Source organism: Rousettus aegyptiacus, unplaced genomic scaffold (assembly GCF_014176215.1).
Source record: "Rousettus aegyptiacus isolate mRouAeg1 unplaced genomic scaffold, mRouAeg1.p scaffold_m13_p_2, whole genome shotgun sequence".
NCBI classification, from domain to species: Eukaryota; Metazoa; Chordata; class Mammalia; order Chiroptera; family Pteropodidae; genus Rousettus; species Rousettus aegyptiacus.
The window spans coordinates 62,049,406-62,073,652 of NW_023416295.1; the positions used below are offsets into that span (position 1 = coordinate 62,049,406).

Here is a 24,247-nt window from a genome sequence, read left to right on the forward strand (position 1 = left end):
TCTCACAGTGAAGATCAAAGAAATCCTCTCGTGCTTCTGGCAGGGGGAGGAGGAAAGTAGCCATTTTGAAATAAGCCCAGAGCATCTGTTCTTAATGAGGCCTGATCTCAAGAGAAATTACTTTACCAGAACCTAACCAACTAGGGTCGTCCCTGAACCTAACTAACCTGGGGAAAGGAAAATACCCAACTCTAGCCCTCTCTAGCCTTCCTGCCTCACCTAAGAGGGGAAGAGGTAAATCTGGGAAACACTTGTGAAGGATGACAAATTTTGAGAACTACTTCTGTAGCATTGCAATTATTAAGACTAAGATAAATTGGGGTTGGGTACAGATAGAAAGGCAAGCACTAGTTTCTATAATAGCTCTAGTATTTGAGAGAGAGAGAAAGACAATCGTAAGGATTGTGGAATCAGTTAGTTCTTGTTAATTCCTATTAATGTAATGCAGGAAAGAAAAGACAAGATCAGATTAGCCAGCTATTTACTCAAGGCGCATCATGAAAGTTAGAAACCTTCTATGGCAGCCTTTAAAAAGACCTTCAGAATCAGGGTTCTTTTGAGAAACGGTCGATTCTAAGACTGGGACAGAGAATATATAAGATGAGGCTGGAGCATCCTGTATTAATGGAAAGTAAAGAAATGCTCAAAAAAAGAGCGCAGGTATAGGGACACATCAAAGGGACACAAAAGTCAACCAGAAGGGCTGACTTTTGGTGCCAGTGGCCCAAACTGAAACAATTTGAGCATAAACAAATAACAAATGTATAAAAGAATAAAATAAATATGCACAAGTTCATACTGATATAAATAAACAATTTAATAAATATGTAAATAGGAGAAATGGGACAAATTTTCCTTATAGAAGAATTCCAATAATATATTTAGAAACCCCTACCCCATAGAAGGTGAAGCTTAATTCTCTCTCTTCTCCTTGAGGGTAGGCTAGACTCGATGACCTGCCTTCTAAGAAGAGTAGGAAAAGGAAAAAATATTAACTTTAAAGTGGAGGAACTTGCTACATTTGCCAAGTGCTGAAAGTTATCCTCATCAGATATAATGTGAATCTCATGTACCCTGCCATGATGTGATGAGGACACTTCACCTCTGGTATTCTTTCCAAAACCCCATAACCCCATCAAAGCATGAAAAAACCATCAGACAAACCTAGATTCAGAAACAGCCTACGGGAAATTTGCTCAGTACTCCTCAAGACTGTCAAGGTCATGAAAAACAAGGATAGACTAAGAAGCTGACACAAATCAGAGGAGATTAGAGAGACATGACAACTAAATGAAATATGGTACTCTGGTATGCAGAAAAGATTCAACATAGCAGGCCTGAGGCTGCTGCTATCTTTGTAAAAGCCTTCTTGCAAGGTTGGCCTTTGACTGGCAATTCCCCAATAAGAATGGCTCATGGTACCTAAGCTATATAAGGTATGTAATTTATGCTAAACACCTATTTCTTTCCGAGAGTCTGCAAATTTGGGTGCATGTTAGGTAGAAGTGCCTGTATGATCAGAACCTAATAAGAAACCTTTGACATTGAATCTGCAGTAAGTTTACCTGGTAGACATTTCACACATGTTGTCACAACTCATTGCTGGAGGAATTGAGCATGTCCTAGGTGACTCCACTGAGAGAGAACTCTTGGAAACATGTGCCTCCATATTTCACCCCATGTGCCATTTCCCTTTGCTGATTTTTTTTTGTTTCCTTTCATATAATAAATCATAGTCATGAGGATGACTATATGCTGAATTCTGATTCCTAGTAAATCATTGAATCTGGGAGTTGTCTTGAGGACCCCAACACACCGAGATTGGTTCCTGGGAAAAAAGAGAACATTAATGTAAACATTGGTAAAATTAAAATAAAGTCTTGAGGTTAGTTAATAACAATGAATTTATGTTTGTTTCTTAGTTTAGACAACTGTACCATGGAAATGCAAGATGTTAACAATGGGAAAAACAGGGTGAGGGGTAAATAAGAACTCTATATACTATCTTTGTAACTTTTTTGTAAATCTAAATTCCAAAATAAAACATTCAAAAAAAAAACCACTCAAACCAAATGCTTTAGAAATTCATGAAAAATAATGTAACACTTATTCTAAGAGAAATTATCCAAAGTGAAAAACAAAGAGAAAATGAAGGGGGGTGGGGAGGAACACACTTTATTTACTGCAGCCAGAGGGAGATTGTGGTTTTAAACAAAAATTAGACTCAGGACCTGACTGTGAGTAGCAGAATTTAATATAAAGTTGAATTCATAACCCATAATGTGTCTCTTATACTAAACTCAGGGCCTCGAAAAGGAAAGAATAAGACCCTGAGACTTAAGATGGGGATATCCGGGTAGATCCTCTCAAGAGCTGTGAGTTGATAGATTGATCTCAATCCTCTTGCCCTTGCTGGAGGATAGCGCCTCCCCTTACCTGAAGACCATGCAGAAGTCTCACTGGAGGAAGATGCCTTCCCAGGTGCTTCTTTCTCAACCACCTTCAATGCTTTTAGACCAATAACTAGGGTCAAGTTTCATTATGGCCTAACTAGGGAAGCACTGTCCCTGTTTTGGAATAAAAAGGTTTGTTCCAGGAAGAATTGAAAGAACAATTCTTGGGGGTGGATGTTGGTGTATGTTTGGGGAAAGTGGTCTGAGGTTAAGTATATCATAAATTTGTTGAATGTAAACCCCAAATAACCAAGAAAATCCCAAAGAAACTGAATTTAAATAAATTTGAGATTATTTTCTGTTATCGGGTAGACAGAAGCTCAAAAGAGGTTGTATTACAGAAAAACAAAAAATTTGCATTTCTTTGCACACTAGAATTTGTGGGCTGCCACTGACATATCTTTTAATTTTAAAAATCTCATTAGGTGAAGTAACAAGTATCTTGTTTCTAACGTACAATCTGGCTCTTACTATTACAAATTTTGTTAATGGGAAGAACTCACCAAGAGACTGAGCTCACACACAGAAAGCAAAATGCCTATAGATTCTTGAATGTGTTTTCCATTAAGATGAAGAGGAGCTGAAGGAGTCTTTTTAAAATGTAAGTGATTTCCAAAAGGCTAATCCTCAACTCTTTGCTCTTATCTCAATACAAGCTCCTTATACAATATCTTTTCTTATGGCTTTCAAGTGCAATAGCCTCCTAAATTGATCTCTTGGATAAGATTGATATCCAGAAACTCTTTTTAGCAAACTGTTCTGCTGCTCAAAATCTTCAAATTCTTACTTAGTGTCTTATATGCTAAATTAAAAAATAAAAAAAACTTAGCTTGCTCTTAGGGCTCTTGCCATTGTTTCCTCTTATCTCTAGCTGGCCTTGTTTTCCATTCCAACACTAAGCTTTAATCCTAGACGAACCCATTTTGAAAGTCTCCAAACATATTTTGAACATCCTAGGTTCAACGTTTTATTTGAAAACCAGCTCCTTTCACCTGCAAATGTTTGTCTTATTTGTGCACCTATCATTATAGCATAAAAACATTTTCCTGAACTATTCGACGTGTAAGGACTCTCTCTTCTATGTAGCATGTCTTTGTGCCAGTGGTTGTAAAATGTTTTTGTTTGGCCCACTGTTAGTTGAAGTAATTCTTAACATTTAAAAATCATTTTAACATTAGAAGCTCTAGTAGGGCCTACACGTCAATAAATGGCTAAAGTTTACTAGTAGCTATAATCCTTAGATACACATCCTTCAGTTAGGCTACTTTTGAAAAGTATTTTTTGAGCACCTATTACTTGCGGGACACTGTTTTGGGTGCTGGGGCTACAGCAGTGAACGAAACTGACCATGAAATATATATTTGAAAGAGGACAGAAAACATAATAAGTACAATATATATTAGGAAGTGATAAATACTATAGAAAATTAAGCGGGGGTATGAGGGATAGGGAGTGTGTGGGTAGGAAGTGTCCTTGCCCTTTTATATTCATATACCTGACTGGATCCTAAGGAATTTGAGGTGTGACCCCTGGCTATACAGTAGTCCACCCTTATTTGTGGTTTCACTTTCTGTGGTTTCAATAATACTGGGTTAACCATGGCCCAAAAATATTAAATAGAAAATTCCAGAAATAAACAATTCATAAGTTGTAAATTGCTAGCCATTCTGAGTCAAGCCACCCTGCTCCAACCAGCTGAAATCTGAATTATCTCTTTCCCCAGCATACCCAATCTATATGAACTGACTTCCACTCCGACTCCTCCCCCCCCAGTTAGGCATTTTGTAGCCCTGGGTTATTAGACAGACTTGTGTTCAGGTAACCCTTATTTTACTTAATGGCCCAAAGCCATTCACTTAACTTTTATTATAGTATATTATTATAATTGTTAAATTTTAATATTACTTACTATCCTAATTTATAAGTTAAATTTTATCATAGGCATGTATATAGTTAAAAATATAAATACTAGCCAAGGTTTCAGGTATTGGGGGGCAGTCTTAGACGACATCCCCCCCCCAAATAAGGATAAGGGGGTGTGTGTCCTGTATATTCTATACACTGCTCCTATAAAACTGTCAACAATATCAAGGCAGGAAGTGTGCCTCATTTCTCTTTCTACTCGCAGAGTCCAGCAGTGTTTTCAGGTTCAGCACAGGAGAAGAAGCAAAGTTACTCCCCATAGAGCCAAAGTTACTGTGGTTATTTTTGTGGGGTTAAGGCACCAAGGAGACTGCAACACCATAAGCGCCCAAGATAAGACCTAAACCCTCTACACATTCTTAAAGCCACCTCTGGGCGGAGGTTCCATCTGTATCCAGGGCAACAGAACTGTGACGTGACCACAGTCGCGGATCCACGGCCACCTCGAAGGACCAGCCTGCATCTTAGAAACCAATTAAATGAGCAAGAACTTGGCCGCGTGAACTGGCAGCACCACGCAGAAATCCCAGAAAACCAAAGCCCTTCGGTGCTATCCCCGGTCCTGTTTCCGGGATTCTGGGGTCGCCCAGTTCTGGGCGCGACAACTTCCGGCCCGGAAGGTCCCCGTTCCGTATCTTGCCGGGGTCCTAGCGATAGAAAGGTGGCAGCGGCAGTCGCCTGACCCATAGGGGGCCTGGGACCAGTGCTGCCGCCTCCTCCCCACGAACAGGGGCGCTGAGAAAATGCCTGCGGCTGGTGAGACCTCGCCCTTGGAGGTGAATCGCCGGCGGAGCGCGCGGGCGGAGCGCGGACCCGGAGCTGGCCCGTCAGGCAGGAATCGGGCAAGTGCGGCGGCGGAAGTGCCAGGACGCTGTCGGAGCCGAGCCGTCTAGGAAGCCGCGGCCGCGGGTCACCAAACCCGGAGCAGCCGCCCATCCTCAGCCAGACCGCAGCGACTAGGGCTCGGGCGTCGGTAAGATGCCTCTGTTCACCGCCAACCCCTTCGAGCAAGACGTGGGTAAGTGCTAGTTCCCGGCCCAGGTTGCTGTTCGTCGTGCTAGAAAGTGGGCGGTGGCGACTCCGGGGACTGGAAAGCCAAAGAGAGAGAAAGGGGGCGGCGCCGTTGCCTCGCCAGCGGGTGGGTAACCTAGGCTCATCGCTAGCGGCCTGGAGAATGCTCCCTGCCCACATGAGGTTGAGGACCCCGAAAGAAAGCCATTCCGCTCGCTAAGCGCGGGAATGGGGTAGAAGAACCTGGGGCTTGCCTGGAGACTGGACTAATTGAGCAATTGCGGGGTTGAGGATACAAACTTGCTGCTCCGTCTGGAGCTGGTTAAGCACCCCTTGCGCCTTTAGTAAATGATGTAGCAGTAGAGACCCTGCTGTCTAGGGCAGCCCAACACTAGGGACCTTGACTTGCCTCATTCAATAGGAGGAACCTATTTCACTGTTATTCAAGCCCTGATAGCAAAGCTTCAGGTTGGAAGTTTTACTCTCTACCCGCGAATGGTGCAAGTGCTACAAGATGTTCTGGCATAGAGTGTAAAAAGGAAAACCCTCAGATCTCAAAACAGTTCAGAACAATTAATATTTTATTTGTTGGGGTCGTAAGGGCGCCAGTGTCTCAGACTATGGAGTGAGAAAAACGTGGATAGGATGAAAGAACTTATTTTGGGCATTAGAATAACAGTAAACCTAAATGACTAAGTAAATATTCTTGTAGTAGTAGTTAACAGAACCCTAGGTAGAGTTTTAGGACTTAGTGGAATGAAAAAACGAATGTCTGAAAATTACCAGAGTCACACACGGTACTGCTCATCATAGTAGTGAGCCATCTGTTTCATAGTTACAATATTCTAATTATGAGGAGATTCTAGAAAGTGCCCTATTTTGATATGTGATCCCAAAAGCATGTTTAAAAGTTAAATATGATATGATCCCTTCCATTCCCAGAGAGCTACAAATTTTTGTAATTGTATCTTGACTCTAGATAGTCTTCAAAATGTATTTTCATAATTTTACTCAACTTTTTTCCTTGGTAGTTTAACACAGATGACTGTCATAAAGCTTCATATTGAGGCCCACAGCCTCTGTTTTTGGAATACCTTATGGTGTCTTGCTTTGTGGCAGTGAGACCTGTACTTTTTATTGCTAGTATGAAGACTTTAATTTTGTTTTAGTGAAATAAAACAGGGCAACATAGAATAAGACAAATTATTTCTAAACTTAAAAAACTATGGAACTCTTTCTTCAAGGGAAATGTTTTCCCAGGAGCTCATTGTTTTCTCATTGAAAACTTCTAGAAGTAGGCGGAGTTGCTCTGCCTGTTTTGCCTTTCTAAACTTTCAGTGACTCCTGAGGTTCCTGCCTGGTTTAATGGATCACAGTTTGGTATCACTGTAGTAAAAGAGCTGCTGCTGTTCAGACAAAAAATATTACTGTGTGTAGGTTACTTCATGGCCATTGCCATTCACCAAAGCTTCAAGTACTTATTTAATTCAAGTATGACTAAAGTCAGTATTCAGAAGGCAGTTTAATTGTAAAAGAACAAGTTTGATTGAAGCCCATCTGTAACGTTTTTTTAGACAAGTGAATGGAATTAATAGGAAAAGGAGAATGAAATACTAAGGAGTTCCAATTGGCCTTAAACCTTTATCATAGAAGAAAAATTATATATTACATTTTTCAGAACTTAAAGCTCCTTATAATTTGAAGTAGTCAAGTAATGCAAGCAAGTCATTATCTTGAGATGTCTACAGTAATGTTCCTTTGCCATGTCATTGTCTTTATCACCTACCTACTCTATTTGCTTCAGTGAGATTTTTACCGTTGTTTCTTTTTTGTCATACCTTGTCATACCTTTCATTCAACATGCATTGAATGTGTCTCAGACATTGTGTTAAGTTGTGGGGACACAAAATTTTAATAAGTACACTAAATTCCTGCCCTCAAGGAACTCATTCTAATGGAGGACACATACACATATTTAAAGATGGCTGTCCTGTAGTGTGATAAATACAGTACTGGAAATACACGAGATGTTTATATTTTTCCTTTATTTAAAATGGTCTTCTTCCCTTAAGACAAAGACCTTCAGGCAGAAACTTTCTTGTAAAGGTGTTGACACTGTTCTATCTCTTTTCCCTGCTTTTTGACATCCCTACTATCTGCAGGAAATAACCTTATCTATTACTATATGTGTGAGATGATCATTTTATAATTAAGAGCCTTTAAAGATGAAACTACCTTTTTTTTTTTGGTGGATGCAGTCTCATCAGAGTCTGAGAAGTCTTCCTGACATCATTCATGTGGGGAAGAAACCCTTTCCTCAAGCTCGAGAAAAAGCTGTAGTGAGTCAAGATGTCTAGGAAGGCACTTATAAGTCGATGGTATATGACTTGTCAGATGGAAGCAGGTCAGAAGCTAGGAGTTAAGAAACTCTGGCAAGGACCTATTTTTTTCAGAATCGGAACCCACAAACCCTGATTGATATGCTAAGTATGGTAACATCAGAGCTCTTTAAATATTGAATTTCTTAATATCTGGATTTATTTTTTTTGTTGTTCAATAAGTTTTTTTTTGAAGCTGTCCTGAGAGAAAGAGAGAAAATACACATACACATCGCTCCCCCTAGCCTCAGCCCCATGTCTTAAAGGGGTACTCTGAGATTTCTGATGTGGAATCTGGTTGTTATAGCCTCTTAGGTGGTTCCAAAGGGAAAGTGAAACATAGGGACAGAGCCTAGTAGGAAGATTAAGTGGTTATTGTTAAAATGATTATAATTTCCTTATATTCTGTACCACTTTTTCCAGTCTTACTACATTGGCTCCTGACTCATGACTGTCTGTTCTGCTCCCTAGCTCCAGTTCTTATTTGCATATCTTTTTCCTCTTTACTTGGTCGAGGCAGTCTTTCTTGCCAGGTTCTGCCTCTGCCAATTACCATTGACTGATAGACTTTTGCTTTTATTAACAACCTTGATATTTCCTTCCTTAAAATATACTTATGCCCACAAAGCTGAGCTCAAATTATACCTTTATGAAACTGACAGTGGATTGAAGTGTGAACTTTTTCTTAAAAAGACTTTTCCAAGCGAAATTAGGCCTGTATTGGTGTGTCTTTGGCTTGTGTTGTGTTCGAAGAACTTGACAATGGGGTAGCTTAGGGCTTTTATTTTAGTTTATAAGAAACCTTAGTATGAAAGTAGATATTGATATCACTTCGATAATATAAGTTTACTTTATATGTTCATATTTATAATGTTCACATACTTATTAGGTCAATTGTTGAATACAATGAGGTTCCTATAATCTTTATAAAAAATTAAAATGAAAAAACTTTTTGGTTATGGATGAGAACGATAGCTTTAAGAGCCATTTTTTTCCCTATATTTTGCTTACATGGTACCAAAAATCCTAATATCTTTGGATAGATACAAATTTTAATTAATGTATTTTGTAATTTTTTTTAAACTATGAAATATTTTTAACATATGGTATATAATATCCTATTCCTTTCAGCCAACTATGTCAAGTTCTAAAATTTGGCCATACTTTTCTTTTTTTTAAGAAAACATTCAAGATATAGTTGAAATTATCTGGTATATTTAGTAGCTATCTGATCTTACCTTCTTCTCCCTTCTGAGAGTTAAACACTCTCCAAAAAGTTGTAAACTGTTTTATAATATACAGTTGATCCTTGAACCATGCGAGGGTTGGGGACACTGACCCACCACACAGTCAGAAATCCTCGTGTAACTCCTCCAGAACTTTACTACTGATAGCCTACTGATAACATAAACAGTCGATTAACACATATTTTGTATGTGATGTGTATTACATTCTGTATTCTTACAGTAAAGTAAGCTAGAGAAAAGAAATTGTTATAAAAATCATGAGGAAGAGAAAATACATTTATAGTATTATGTTATGTTTATCCGTACCATAAATTTATGTCATCTGTTTTAGGCTATACGGTTTGTTCCAAGTTTTTTCAAATTGTTGGTGGGAAAAAAATTTGCATTTAAGTGGACCCATATAGTTCAAATCCATTTTGTTCAAGGGTCAACTGTGTATACTATATATATATGGGTATACTATATGTATTACTTGTTTTTAAACTTCATAAAAGTAGTGTCATTCTTTGCATGTCATTTGTAACTGATCATCATCCTTTTGATATTTGTAGCTGTAGTTCATGAATTTTAAGAGCTATGTGGTATTCCACTGTATGAATAAAGCACTTTTTTTTTTTTTATCTATGCTCCCATTAATGGACATGAAGTTTTTTCCAGTTTATTGCATTACAGCCAACACTGAGGTGAAAGTTCTCATCCATCTTTTCTTCACGAGTGATTATCCAGGGATCATATATTGAAGAGGAATTCCTTATTAAAATTGTAGATAGTGCAGAGTTGCCCTTCTAACTGTTTGTGGGAGATTTTACTCCCATCAGCGGAGTAAGTAAAGAAGACCTTGTTCCACATTTTCACCAACACTGGGTATTTTCAGGTTTTTAAATTTATACCAGTTTGATGGGTGCAAAATGGCATTGTTTCCATTTAATTTCAATTTCATTGCTAGTGAAGTTGAACATTTTTCATATATTTCTTGGTTATTCCATTTTCTATAAGTTGCACGCTCATTACTTTTACTTATTCTGTTGGATTATTTTTTCTGATTGATTTGTAGAGTTTCATATACATTTTCTACTAATTTTTAGTTGGTTATGAGAATTGCAAATATGTATCACAGTTCATTGTTTCTTTTTGCTTGTTTCTGATGTCTTTTATTGTTAAGAAAATTTCTTTTAATTTACTGATACCCTCTTTCTCCCATGATTTTATTTTTCTAGTTTAAGAACACTTTCTCTACCCTGAGTTTATACGGATTTTGTTATATTTTCTTCTGAAAGTTTCATTAAAAGTTTGATTTTCACAGTTCTTTAATCTACTTCGACTTGATCTTTGTGTAGGGTCTAAGGGAGGATTTGATTGGATAGGCAACTGACAATAGAAATAATCAACTTGTCTAATCACTATGTGTTGAATTGTCTATCCCTTCCCTACTGTTTTGGAAAACTCTCTATATGGTACATCTCCTTTTATGAGGCCTGTATATATGCTTTCTGTTCTTCCACACTGTTCACTTTAGCTGTCCTGCACCAATACCACATTCTAATTTCAGTGACCTTTATAGATAGTAGGACAATTACCCCATCTTGTTTTTCTTTATTTTGGCAGTCTTAGCTGCTTTTGACCTTTGTACTTTCATACAGGTTTATGATAAGATTGGTAAAGTCATAAAAAGGAATTTTGTTTAGATCCTTTTAGGATATAAGAGAAAAGACATTGTAATTTCTATTTGTGTTTCATATGAACTGTTGATATTGATATTTAAAATTATGCATTTTTATTCCTTGATAATAACATTTAGTTCTAAGCTTACTTAGAATATAGCTTGAAAGTAAGGCAAGAGGGCAAGAGGATGATTTTTCTACAGGTGAATATACAACATTATACTACAGTAGTTTACGTAGGTGGATTTGTTTTTGCTACTTATTTTTGTTTAAATGAAAGGACCTCACCGGTGTTTTTAATGTTGAAAGAGTGGATCTTGTTTATAGGTATGTTGTGTAGAATACCAGACTTTGGTCACTTGACAACTGAGCGTTCCAATCATGTAACACCCAGATATCAAAACAGAACTTAAGAATATATCATTTCTTTATCTCTTGTTATTTTTTTCCTCTTTGGTTGCCTCATATCCCCAAATCTCACCTTCTCCTTCTCCCCACCTTGGCATTTCACTTTAAGTTACAAATTTTTAAAAGTGTTTTGCTTACAGTCTTTTTCCTGTTTGAAACAGCCAGTCAGCAACATTTATCAAACCCCGGTGGTGAGAGTATTGTTTTTAGAAGCCTATATGACATTTTGGTATTGTCCAAACATTTTTTTCACTTATCCTTTCCTTTTTAGGACTGAGTTTAACACTGGTTTATTGGCATCTTCAGGTCATCTTTTGGAGTAATAAATATCATTCCCATCTTCTAGACAACTCTTAATATTATTTTCTTACTGGACCTATAACTGCCTATGCTTGAGGTCTTCACTGTTTAATGTATGACGTGTGTATCCTACACGTGTGTACAGTGTACGTAATGATTTCCTCAAGTCTGCAGTGGTCATGTGATCACCTTTTCAGCCTAATTGCTTTTGATTCTCTATCCGTGAATTTTGACATGGTAGTTGCTGTTTTGGAGACTCATTTTTTTTTTTTTTTCCACAGCTATCCATAAATGTCTTATACACGAAGCTTCCTATCGGTCTATTATGTAAAAATTATGATACTGCATTTATGCTTCTGTCATGTTTCCTAATAGTGCTATGGAAATGAAAATCCCATTTTTTGGAGTTGGAAGGAGGTACGGCTCTGGCATCTTGGAAGTATTAGCCAAGAAGGAAGTGAACTTGCAGTAATATAAAGCTGGACCTAGACCTTTTGCCTTTTTAATAGATACTTCATAGTGTTAAAAGGAAGTAAAAGATGATTTCGATGTTTTTTTTTTTCTTCCTTCCTATCTACCCTATGCACCCACTGTGCCCTATGTACCCAGCTCTTCCTAGTCCCCCATAAAATGTTGATGGTGACATGTGAAATGAAAAGAGTGGCAGTCAGTCTTCTGTATTCAACCAGAGCAAGAGGCTCCTAAATATATGTATTATTAGATGATGTAGTAAATGGAGTAAATCATGGCATTCTGGCTGATCCTTTCCTTATAAATAAGAGTTGATCTTGCATTTGTCCCATTCAGTATGTTTAAAATATTCATTCATAGGGAAATGGAAAACTAACTTGTTGGGGATGGTTAACTTAGCAGTTTTGAAAAAAATTGCCCTTAAAAGGTTGTTTAATATAGTATTGAAACTTAGAAGACATATATTGAAGTAGACTGCTCATATTGAAATACTTGTTTATGACTTATTAGCTGTATGACTGAGCTAGTTACTGTTCTGTGTCTCAGTTTCCTTGTATTGAAGTGTAAGTGGTTTAGCATATGTAAAATCCTTTGAAGCTATTAGTTGTTATTGTTGTTTTAATTAAGTTGTTAGCTATCATTCAGTATTCAGAGCTGTAAGTAGGTTTTCATTTTAGGAGATAATGAACAGTGTGTTTTAAAGTAGAGTTTATATTACTGTTTTCACTAGAGTAAATTGAAGATTTGCATCAATAACAATTTACTCAAACAAATCAAAACATTAAATGTGAGGAGGAGGATTAAATGAGAAAATGTATGTTAAAACCAAGTACTCTAGAATGTTAAGTATGGTTGTTGTCATTGGAGTCAGAGAAGCAGGTCAAATATTTATAATCCGTCTGGTTGAGGTATTGGGTATTTAAATATTTTAATCTAAATGTAACTACACAAGATCTGTATGGTCTAGGAATTTAATAACAAGTGTATATCATTGTTTTTATAGTGTAAAAATGTATGAATTTTTTATAACCTAGAATAAAATAGGCTCTACTACATCTTCAGATAATTATTTAGCTTATAATGAATTAGTCCAAAGAAAGAACATTTTTACATCTTTAGTAAAAACTATCAGCTGTGGTTTCCTGTTAGATACCAAAATAAATTCTACTCATTCACTTGCTTTCTATTTTCCAGTTTATGTCTTCTCTTGAAAAAAACTTTTTTGCCAGTTTTTCCTGTCCTTCTAGTATAATTTTAAGGTATAAAAATAATTGTTTTTTTCTTATTAGTTACATAAAAAGCAGTTTTTTCCTTTAAGATCTAAGCATTGCTTTAGTCACATCCCAAGATATTAATATGTAGTATCTTAATTGTAATGTTTTTATATTGTTTTCTATTATAGTCTTCATTTCTGTATGTCCTGATTGTTAATTTTCCATGTGATTGAGTTTATATTTGGTCTAATAAAAATACATTGTATTCAGAGAATACACTGTGTATATGGTCTTAGATTATTTCTAGTTTTTGGTAGTTCCATGCACATTTGAAGAAAGATTTAAACTCTGCTTTAATGTACACAGAGTCTTCATTTTACGTAATTCCAATATGCATGAATATACTTACCATGTTTTAGTTAAATAATGCTATTCCTCCAACAACAAGCCTTGTAATACCTTGAGCATAGAACCCTGGCAAGCCTGCTTAGATTTTGAACTACACAAATGTGAGCTCATAACAGGTGATTTTTTAAACCACTTAATTCACAGTAATTTGTTACAGAGTAAGTTTAAAAAACTAATAGACTCAGACTCTGTTCGGTTTTTAAATCTTTTCTCTGTTCTTCAAATTCGATTACTTTATTGACTTTTCTTCATTTCATTGTTTCTGTAATCTTCTGTATGCTTTTAGGCTCATCCAGGGAATATTTTTAATTGAGATGTACTTTTCAGTTCTATAAATTCTATTTTTATAGTTTCCATTTCTCTGCTGAATACTTACCATCTGCTCCCTTATTTTGACCATCTTTTGCTTTAAGTTCTCAAAGAAATATGTAATACCTGCTTTAAAGTACTTAATTTTATTTTATTTTTTTTGCTAATTCTAACATTTGGGTTATGCAGTTATTTGTTTTTATCAATTTTATCTTGATTGTGGGACACTTTTTTGCATATCTAGTAATTTTTTATGTTGTACTGGTCATTGTAGTTATTCTTTTGTAAGGAGGCTAGATTATGTTGTCTTCCTTTAAAGAGTTGAGTTTTTTTTCTGTCATGTAGTTATATTATTGGACGATCTTTTAGGTTTTTGCCAGGCTTTTTTTTTTTTTTTTTTTTTTTTTGGTGAGGCAGGCCTACTTGATATTGAACTGAACTCTAGGGGGCCTCTACTCCTAAGGTGTGGTTATTTTGGGGTTTCAACTGAATGCCTGAAATGTTCTCTTTACTCTAGTTGGATAGAGTATTATTCTCCATGGCTAGCCATAACTAAATGGCTTAAACAACAGAAATTTATTTTCTTATAGTTCAGGAGACTGGAAGTCCAAGATCAAGGTCCCAGCAGGGTTGGTATCTGGCGAGGACTCTTCCTGGTGGTTGTAGATGGCTGCCTTCTCACTGTGTGCTCACATGACCTCTTTGTGCATGTGAATAGAGAGAGAGCCTTCTGGTGTCTCTTCTAATTACTGTTAATCCTGTTGGATCAAGGCCCCATCCTTATGCTCTCAGTTTAACTTAATTACTCCTGTGGAGGCCCAGTCTTCAGAGACAACCACACTAGGGGTTAGGACTTCAACTTAGGAATTTTGTGGGGATGCAGATATTCAGTCCATAACAAGCAGGAATTCCAAAGACTCCCAGCACTGCACAGCCTTTCAGCCCTGTAGTAGGTGATTTCTGCTAGACCTCATAGAACATTGCCCGGCGTGTGTTTGTATGTAGCCCAGCCCTTGCCCAGCAAGGACCCTGAGCACAGAAATCTGGTCTTTTGTCTCTCACCTGTTCTACCTGGGCTGGTCATTCTTGTGTTGGGACAGAAAAGTATTCCCAGCCGTAGAGCTGGGGCCAAATTTGAGGCTGACTTCATATCTCTCTTCCTTTAAGGATCTCGGACCAGTACTGCCTGTTGTTCATTTCCTGAACACCGTTGCCTCATATATTTTGGCCTGTTTTATACTTGGTTTTAGTAGAATAGCAAATCTGGTACCAGATATTCTGTCAGGGTTGGAAGCAGATCAGGCATGAGTTATTTCCAAACATAGTAGGAAGAGATTTAAAGGTCTCTTGTGGGCATTCTTGTTTTATATAATTTTTTTTTATTACTTATAGAGCCTTTTTTATTGAAAGTTTTATGGGTAGACTTGAATTCTTTTTAAAGCTGTATGTTGAACTTAATGGACTATTTGGAGGGGGTGTCTTTTTGTTCCTTTATCGGTATTGATGGACTGTATCTTTATGATACTGTTTGAATCTTTCTGAAGTATTTCACTGGGTATTTGAGGCTCTCTGTATGCAGTAATCAAAACCTGGCGGTGAAATGTTATGACTTAACACCCACCAAACCCTGGAAATTTAGCATGTGGGCCCCAGAAGAGTTCTCTTAACTCTCTCATTCTCTATACATTTGATACAGTATAATGTGAGATATGGTTCCAACACTGGGCAAAGTGACATGTTATAAAAGAATGGTTCCTTAATTATAATATTTAAAATTTTTTCAGGAGTTTAAAATACTCCAACGTACATAATTTAACTGTTACTTAGTTCACTTGAAAAATGAAATCTTTTTTGGCAGGCCATTATAAAGTCTTCAGATTTTATACTTTTTAAAAAGAGTAATTGGGAGCCTTATATTTATAGAGAGTAAACTCTGTAGGATAGAGGACTCATATCAGGATTTTTCCATTTTCTATCAAATCAAGTAAAAATAATCTGTTTAGATATTTTTGAAATTATTGGGAGGGCTTTGGGGGGTATTGAATAGGCTTCACATTTAATTGTATATCGCATGGCCAAAATTTTGTGCATGTGTGTATATTTGTAGTCATACAACATGTATACTGACAAAATTTGGTAATTGATGATTCTGGCTTCTTAGATCAAAGAGGAAATGATAGATTCTTAGGTGTTGGAACTACTGCAAATAATAGAAAAAAATTTTTTTTCTATCCCTGCCTCACTCCTTATGCTAAATGTAATTCCAGAGATGACTAAAGGTATACCCATTAAAGAGAAATAATATATATACGAAGAGGAAGATGGGTAAATATTTAATCTTCAGGTAGCCTGACACACCATGCCAAATGATAAAGTAAAAAGAATGATAGATCTGTACAGCAAAAACAAAACTCTATCATGAGCAAAGAGAGAAGATGAACATGAAGCTGGCAAGTTATATGTAATATGCATGATTTGCTCTTCAGACTCAAGATACAAAGTTAGTTACCTGGATATCACTGTACAAGAAGTCCTTGCCTGCCCCCCTTTTTTAATCAACAGAAATTTATTTTTCACAGTCTGGAGACAGAATTCCAAGATAAGGTGCTGGCAGATTTGATGTCTGGTGAGAGCCAGCTTTTCAATTCTTAGATGGTCATCTTCTTCCTGTGTTCTCACATGGCTGAAGTGGCTCTGAGGTAGCTCTCTGGAGTCTCTCTCTCTCTCTCTTTTTTTTTTTAAATTAAGTTTATTGGAGGTAAGATTGGTTAATAACATTATGTCAGTTTCAGGTTTTACAACTTTATAATACAACATCTATATACTCTATTGTGCGCGCACCACCCCACAGTCCAATCTCCTTCCATCGCCTTATATTTCACTCCCTTTAACCTTTTGTCCTCCCCTCACCACCCTTCCCTTCTGGTGACCACCATTCATTTGTCTGTGAGTTTGTTTGTCATTCATTTGTTTTATCTCCCACACATGAGTGAAATCATGCAGTTCTTATCCTTTTCCATCTGACCTATTTCACTTAGCATAATACTCTTTAGATCATGCATGTTGTCCTGAATGACAATATTTTATCCTTTTATGGCTGAGTAGTATTCTGTTGTATATATATATACTACATTTTATTTGTGCATTCATCCGCCAGAGGACACTTGGGTTGTTTCCATGTCTTGCTTTGCCTCCCTTTTGAGACATTTCCTTCCCCCTTGTGAGACTCCCAAAGGTATTATTATCATTCCTCTTTAGTAAACAAGCAGAGAATTGGAACCTTGTAAGCCCACTAGTGCTGCTGCCTTTTGTCGTCACGTGGTGTTGCTATTGCAGCTTGATCCTGTGCTGCCCCTTGGATGTTTGCACAGTGGTGAAGCTGTTGCTGGTCCAGAACTTCTCATAGACTTCACTGGGGCCACATTGGCATCATAAACACTACATATTTCATAAACTAAGAAGCTCTACTGTTGTTTCACACCTTTGTGCCAGGGTGATTGGACATGGAGGAGCAGCCAGCATCATTCATTCATTCATTGAACAGATACTTACTGAGTATCTCCTGTGTGGCCAGATACTGTTTTATCCAATTGAAATCATAATAGTGAACAAAACAAAATGAATTTTCTACTATTACTGGAGCCTACATTCATTCTGAGGGTTGGGAGGAGGGAAAATAGTGGTGGCAGAGATAGATGATAGACAAGATAAATATTTATGCTATGAAACATCTATAGAAAGGCTTATGTGTGAAATCCTGACATCTTTTTTTTGTATTTGTTCTGTGTGCGGCATCAATATGAATGATACCAGTGAATGTAACAAAGAGAGGAGGCTGGGTACTTGATGAATTTAAAACCACAGTTGGCTGATAACTTCTCACTAGCTTGGATCAGCACTTTGTGGCCACTGTATGTAATTGTACATCATACAGCTATTAAAAATATTGGTATCGATGTTATTTATGAACATGGATAGTTGTTCATAAGTGGAAATGCAGGTTAGGAAATGATACATTTAATATTAATGGAAAATACTTTTTATCTACCCTTGAGGTTTCCTTCCTGAGTAGAGTAGAGAGTTCTATTAGTATCACCCTGAGTGTGCTCCTACTCCTTTATTCACTCTATCTCTGGTGTAATAATGACTTACCTGATTAGTAAATTTGCAGATAACTGGCCCTATTGCTGCCCTTTGCCCATGTAGGAGCCAGCTAGTCTTTCCACAGCCATTGAGTGATTTCTCTTCTTCTCGATGGAATAAGTTGTGTGGGGGCTCCCCGCCCTGAAGGGAGACGTGTGCCTCTGTGTAGTGCTAAGGCATGCCCACCTTTGGAGTTCACTATTAGCATGCCCATTTGTCTAGTACACCTAGAGCTTCTACTAGTAATAAGTCATAGTTTATTCTTTGTTTTGTTTCTGTACTATTTATAACTTTGGCAGGGAAGAGTTATCCGTCTTTGGACACCTCATACCTCTGATCCTATTTTATTTACTTTTATACATATTTTTATTATTTTTCCATATTCATGTATAAAAGTATGGAAAAAAATATGCATCATAGTTTTAAAAGACATTGATAGAATTACAGGATTTTTTTCCTTTTTTTTTGTCTGTTACTTTTGAATTCACTGAATTTACTAGATACATTATTAAGAAATAGTTAAACATTTTAAATTTCTGAAAAAATACATTGGGTCTTACTTCCCATGTAGAAGAATTAGTCATCTTTATACAAGGGAAGAAGCTGGACCTGAGTAGATACGTTGCCACCTACATAGCTTGGTGCTTGAGTCTAGAACTTATTTGAGGCAAAAATATATTACTTTTCTGGCTTGTCATTTCATCATGTATGTCAAAATGTTGCTATCTATCCATAATGTTGGGCAATTTGCATGGCTTTTAGAAGTGAGTTCCAGGATTTAACTGAGGTTAATTGGATTCTGTGTTTCTCTTTCCTACTTTCAAAGTATAGCTGTTAGCTAAGCCTGTTTATTTTTTGGCTTCTTTAATTATTCATTGCCATTTAAAAAAGGAGCTACTTTAGATTCCTACCATCCTTCCTGCTTATCACTCTGATAAGTTGATACATATAGGATATCCAGGTTTGGCTATATTTAAAGTTACAGTATATAAAGGGGGAAAGAAATAAAAGTTTTCTGAAGTGGTAATTTTTATATCTTCACTAGCAGAAAAAATTTTATATCTTTATATTGAGATTTTGTAAAAGAGTGAAAATGCTGCATAATTCAGTCATTATATTTTGATCATGCTTTTAAAAAATTATTTTAAATTTTAAATTTTGATCATAAATTATTTCAGAACATGAAAAGATACTGCAAATGAAATAATTTCTGGATACTTTAGAAATTAATAAAACTTTATAAATATAATTAAGCACCTGTGTACCCATTTTGATCTTTCACCAACCTCCAGCTTTGATGTTTATCATTCTCATGCATATATTAATATTTTTACTACCCGTGTATGTATATCAAAAGAATAGTGTATTTTTGAATGTCTTAAAACTTTATGTGAAATAGTCGTGTATTGCTAGTGAGAATGTAAAATGATACAGATACTTTGGAAAACAGCCAGATCATAAAAATATTAAATAGAGTTACTGGGAGACTCAGCAATTCTCCTAGGCGATTATGCTAAAGAGATAAGAGAACACATGTCCACACAAAAATTTATACACAGATGTTCACGACACCATTGCATTATTCGTATTACCCAAAAGTTGCAAAAAACCTCCAAACATTCATCAACTGGTGAATGGATAAATTAAAATGAGGTATAACTATATAATGGAATAACATTCAGCAATAAAAATTAATGAAGTACTGGTACATGCTTTAATGTGGATGAACCTTGAAAACAGTATACTAAATTAAAGAAGCCAGTCACAAGAGGCTATGCGTTGCATGGTTCTCTTTATATGAAATGTCCAGATGGGAACCTAGAGGGACAGAAAGTAAATTAGTGGTTGTCTAGGGTAGAGAGTATGGGGAAAGAATGAGTTGTGACTGCCAGTGGGTATGCATTTTTTTTTAGGGTAATGAAAATGTTCTGAAATTAGATAGCAGTGATGCACAACTCTGTAATTATACTAAAGACGGATTGTACACTTTAAATGAGTGAATTGTATTGCAATGTAAATTATATTTCAATAAAGCTGTTTAAAAAGTTCGTGTGAATGTTATATATTCTACTATTAGCTTTTTAAACTTCCCATAAGCCAAAACAAATTATTATATTTTGAGATGTACACATTTTTTTGTACATTTAGTTCTTTATAACTCATATTCACATTCTATTGTATGAATTTACTGCATTTTATTAATTAATTTTTTTGTTTTAGAAACAATTCAGCTAACAGTTTAATCTGTATTTTTTTATATGATGACACATTTTTAACACTTTCTTCCACATTAGAATTTGATAGGATTATTGATAATTTATAATTTATTTAGTATTTTTTAACTATATTTAGAAGACTTTTCTGTGTACCTTAGAACACTTAATTATACAATATAAAATTAATTTTAAAAAGTATTCTACCTTCTGAAGTTTTTTATAGTTCTTTTATATTCGGCAAAAGACAAGACAGGGTTTCTTAACTACTGTGTCTTTCTTGGTATTTTAGTGTTACATAAGACATGTCCTAATTTTTGCATATGTTAATTTCTTATAGAAAAAGCCACAAATGAGTATAACACTACAGAAGATTGGAGTCTTATTATGGACATATGTGACAAAGTTGGAAGCACACCTAATGGGTAAGATGCTCAGTCATGCCCAGTGACTGTCCAGGGGCTTCGGAGCCTGTGTCTCTTTTCTTGATGTAGCTTTAAAAGGAGAATGGGATTTTACTGTTAACTTTTGGGGGAATAAAAATAAAGAGATTATGGTGGCAGGATTTATGGGATTAACCATACCTTGAAAGAACAAATGGAAAAGAATTTAAAGCTTTGACAAAATAGCACCACATGTTAATAGTGAATAGACTAGTTGTTTAGGGAATTCCTTTGTGACTTAGAAATGTATGGGAGCCATTTAATAATGAAATAGATAAATAATAATATAATAAATATACTGAAGAAGCTTTTCTGTAATGTATGGGTAAATATAATAATGAAAAAAGCTGAATATAAAAAAGGGTTCTTTGAGGGGAGAATGTAGCAATTAAACTGAACTGATAAGAAGTTTAGACTGATGAAAGCATTTGTTTTAAAGTTATAGCTTTTAAAGGTAAATTCATATTTGGTACTTAAAACCTTTCAAGACTGTCTCTTGCTTTTTTTTTAAGATAAGAATTTGCTTGAACCAAAAAAATGATATAGTTCTCTTATATTGACTAACATTTTAAAAAATGACTTGGCTCTTGGTTTTGGAATATACAACCTTTGCAACAAGCTTTTTTTTTTTAAGTTCTAAAACTCTGAGCAAAAGATTGTGTAATATTTTTTCTTTAATGAAGTGAAGTTTGCAGGACTTTATTTTTAAATTTAAAGTTATTTGGTAGAATACCTTATATTTTTAATGTTTGATTTGAAATTCTGAATACTAACCTTCTTCATTTTTTTCTTAGAGCAAAAGATTGCCTAAAAGCCATAATGAAAAGGGTAAATCATAAGGTTCCTCATGTTGCTCTGCAGGCATTAACTGTGAGTAAAAGTCATGTAATTATTTCACCCAGATTTTAAATGTATATTTATTTTAGTAAATTAAGTAAGATAATATCTCAACATTTGTATAATGATTTTCATTTCGATTTAATAGCTTCTTGGAGCTTGTGTGGCAAACTGTGGAAAGATATTTCATTTAGAAATATGTTCCCGTGATTTTGCAACGGAAGTACGTGCTGTGATAAAAAATAAGGTAAATTTTAAAAAGAAATTTATGTCATTAAAAAATACGCATAGTCTATGTCATTTTAGCAATATACCATTAATAAGGTTGTATTATAAATGAAACCATTTTGAGGTAAATTTGAAATAAAATAAATTTCCTGTTTTAAAATGTGATGTTTTCATTTGTAGTACCAAACCTATTTTATCCCTAAAAAAGCATATATGCTAGTGATAATAGCTAATCTTTATTGAGGGTTAGTTAGCAGTCACTGCTTTAAGGATTTTACATGTGCTATCTTTTTTAATGCTGTTAATAACACTTAGAAGTTAGATTCTCTTGTCATTATTTTATAGATGCAGAAACTGAAGTTTAGAAGTTAAGTAGCTTGTCCAAGGTCATGCAGCTAGTAAGTGGCATAGCTAAGGTTCAGATCCAGGTTTCTCTGACTCCAGAGTCCAAACTAACCAAGATTCTGTACTGACTCCTATTAGAGATGGCAAGTAAAGGGGGCCTTTATTTTGGAGCAGAGTTGAGGGGATAGTCTTCACTTTAGGGTTGTTGTTTGGAATGGAAACTTCGAAGCATCATTTCCATGCTAGTAATGGCGAAAATCCCAGAATTTTAGTTTAGTTAACATACAAAGCATAATTTACTCAGAATATTAAGAAAACATAGAATAACCTCTGACTATAAAAGATTTGTCATTATAGTAAGATTTAGAAATTGATGTTCAAAAAAGATAATTTTGTAAGAAACACCTATATATTAAAATGTAAATAGGCATTTATCAAGTAGTCGTGTAGTCTAAGGATTGCTGGACTTTTGTTGATGTTTATATGATTAAAGAAAATTTTGATGGTAATTATCTTTGTTAAATAATTCAAGTACTTACTTTAACCACATTTTTTTTTCCTTTGTCTTTTCTTTAAAAGGCTCATCCTAAAGTATGTGATAAACTGAAATCTTTAATGGTGGAGTGGTCAGAAGAATTTCAAAAGGACCCTCAGTTTAGTCTAATATCTGCGACTATTAAATCTATGAAAGAAGAAGGAATTACTTTTCCTCCAGCAGGTTCTCAGGTAAGAGATTTGTTCAAACCCATGGTTGACCCTGTGCCATTTTGAAGGTATGTATCCTATGTAAAAGTTGGGCAAGGTCTGTTTTAATTATCACCCACCACCGCTCTTCAAGCGACTGTCTAGCATAACACCTTATATTTAGAGGGTATTCTAATTGTTAAGTGAATTTCTTCTACATATCAAAACTTTGAGAAGTGACTTAGCTATAAACAATCTGTTTAATGCTTCTCTAGAGTCATGCAAAGGCATAAAAGTATGAGAGGGCCTTATGTTCAAGAAATTTATAGTAAAGTTGAATGGTAGATATATGTGAAAAATAACTAAATTGTAAGTGACAAATATGGATAAGGGGTACAGAGAGTAGATGCCAGGAGAGAGAGGTAACTATAGATGGGGATGGTGAGGAAGGTGAAGAGGTACAATTTTTAGACTGGAATGTATTTCAATAGATGGCGAGGAGTGAAGAGATCGTATTGGGGGCGGAATGGCATGAACAAAGTGATGGAACTGAAAAAGCTCAAGACCTGTTGAAGAGTAAACATGCTTGGAGTGAATGGTTTGCATATAAGATGGGTGAAACTATAAGACTAGAAATTTATTTAGGGAGCTAGGGGATAGATGTTGTAGGCAAGGATGGAGGCAGCGATCATGAGTCACAGAGTTTTTTAGGTCTGTGGGAAGAAACATATCTTGGGTTTCAGTACCTTTTACCCTTCATACCTTGGCTTTCATACCTCTGACCCTTCACTTAATATTAAGATATGGGCTAGGGAAAAAGACTAAGAAGAGAGTACTACAGATTTATAAATTGTAGATTGTAGATTAAAAAGAGAAAAAAAATCTTTATAGCTGACCAGGCCTGAGGGTTCAAGGTTGAATTTTGGGACAGAATTCTTATAAGTAATGAAAAGAGGGCATTTTCCTGCTCTATTCTTTCTGTATGTCATTCGCAGAAATCTGTGTTAAAGAACTGGTTTGATGGTTCAGAATCTTGAACATCTCTGTCATCCATGCCTTTAAATTTAAATGTGACCCTCCTTAGTCCTCTGCTATGACTAAAGAGCCAATCCACCATTCAAACACAATGAGTAATAAAAGAGGGCTTAACATGTATTGCTAGAACTGCACCTGCTGTCTTTGTCCTCCCTCATCTTCTCTTTGTTAGTTATCATGGCTTCTTGCTGCCACTTCTCTTGTAGTTGCTTGTAGCAATATAGGACCACTTACTGATTAAGAGACTTGAATAGTTAAGATCAAGAAGTGCAATCAGGAAAGATTCATATTTAAGTACTTTCTGTATGCCAAGTTGTGAGTCAGATACTAATATTTATGCGAAATGTAAGCCAGTTATGCCCTTTTTGAGTTTATAATGTTTTCTTGAAAATTCTGATGTTTTATTTTAGTATTTGAAAACAGCTACTTAAAATTATCATAAAGAACTTTACTTTTAAGTGAAACTTAGTTATATCAGTTTTATTTTAAATTAGCATGTATGATTGATTATAGAGCTTGTATTTTCTTTAAAAGGG

The 24,247-nt window shown here is 35.6% G+C and overlaps 1 protein-coding gene across 2 annotated transcripts in view; it reads left to right on the forward strand.

The window, feature by feature from the left end:
• The first annotated feature begins 5,087 nt into the window (after positions 1 to 5,087).
• The window catches only part of STAM2 (signal transducing adaptor molecule 2), a 39,081-nt gene continuing 19,921 nt past the window's right edge, over positions 5,088 to 24,247 (forward strand). The window contains exons 1-5 of one of the 2 annotated variants that reach the window (XM_016151101.2): positions 5,088 to 5,394; positions 20,480 to 20,564; positions 21,377 to 21,452; positions 21,568 to 21,666; positions 22,572 to 22,718. In XM_016151101.2, the coding sequence (XP_016006587.2) occupies positions 5,355 to 5,394; positions 20,480 to 20,564; positions 21,377 to 21,452; positions 21,568 to 21,666; positions 22,572 to 22,718 (447 nt within the window). In that variant the 5' untranslated portion in view covers positions 5,088 to 5,354. The remainder of the gene's footprint in view (positions 5,395 to 20,479; positions 20,565 to 21,376; positions 21,453 to 21,567; positions 21,667 to 22,571; positions 22,719 to 24,247) is intronic. The other variant, XM_016151100.2, reaches the window with a different exon arrangement.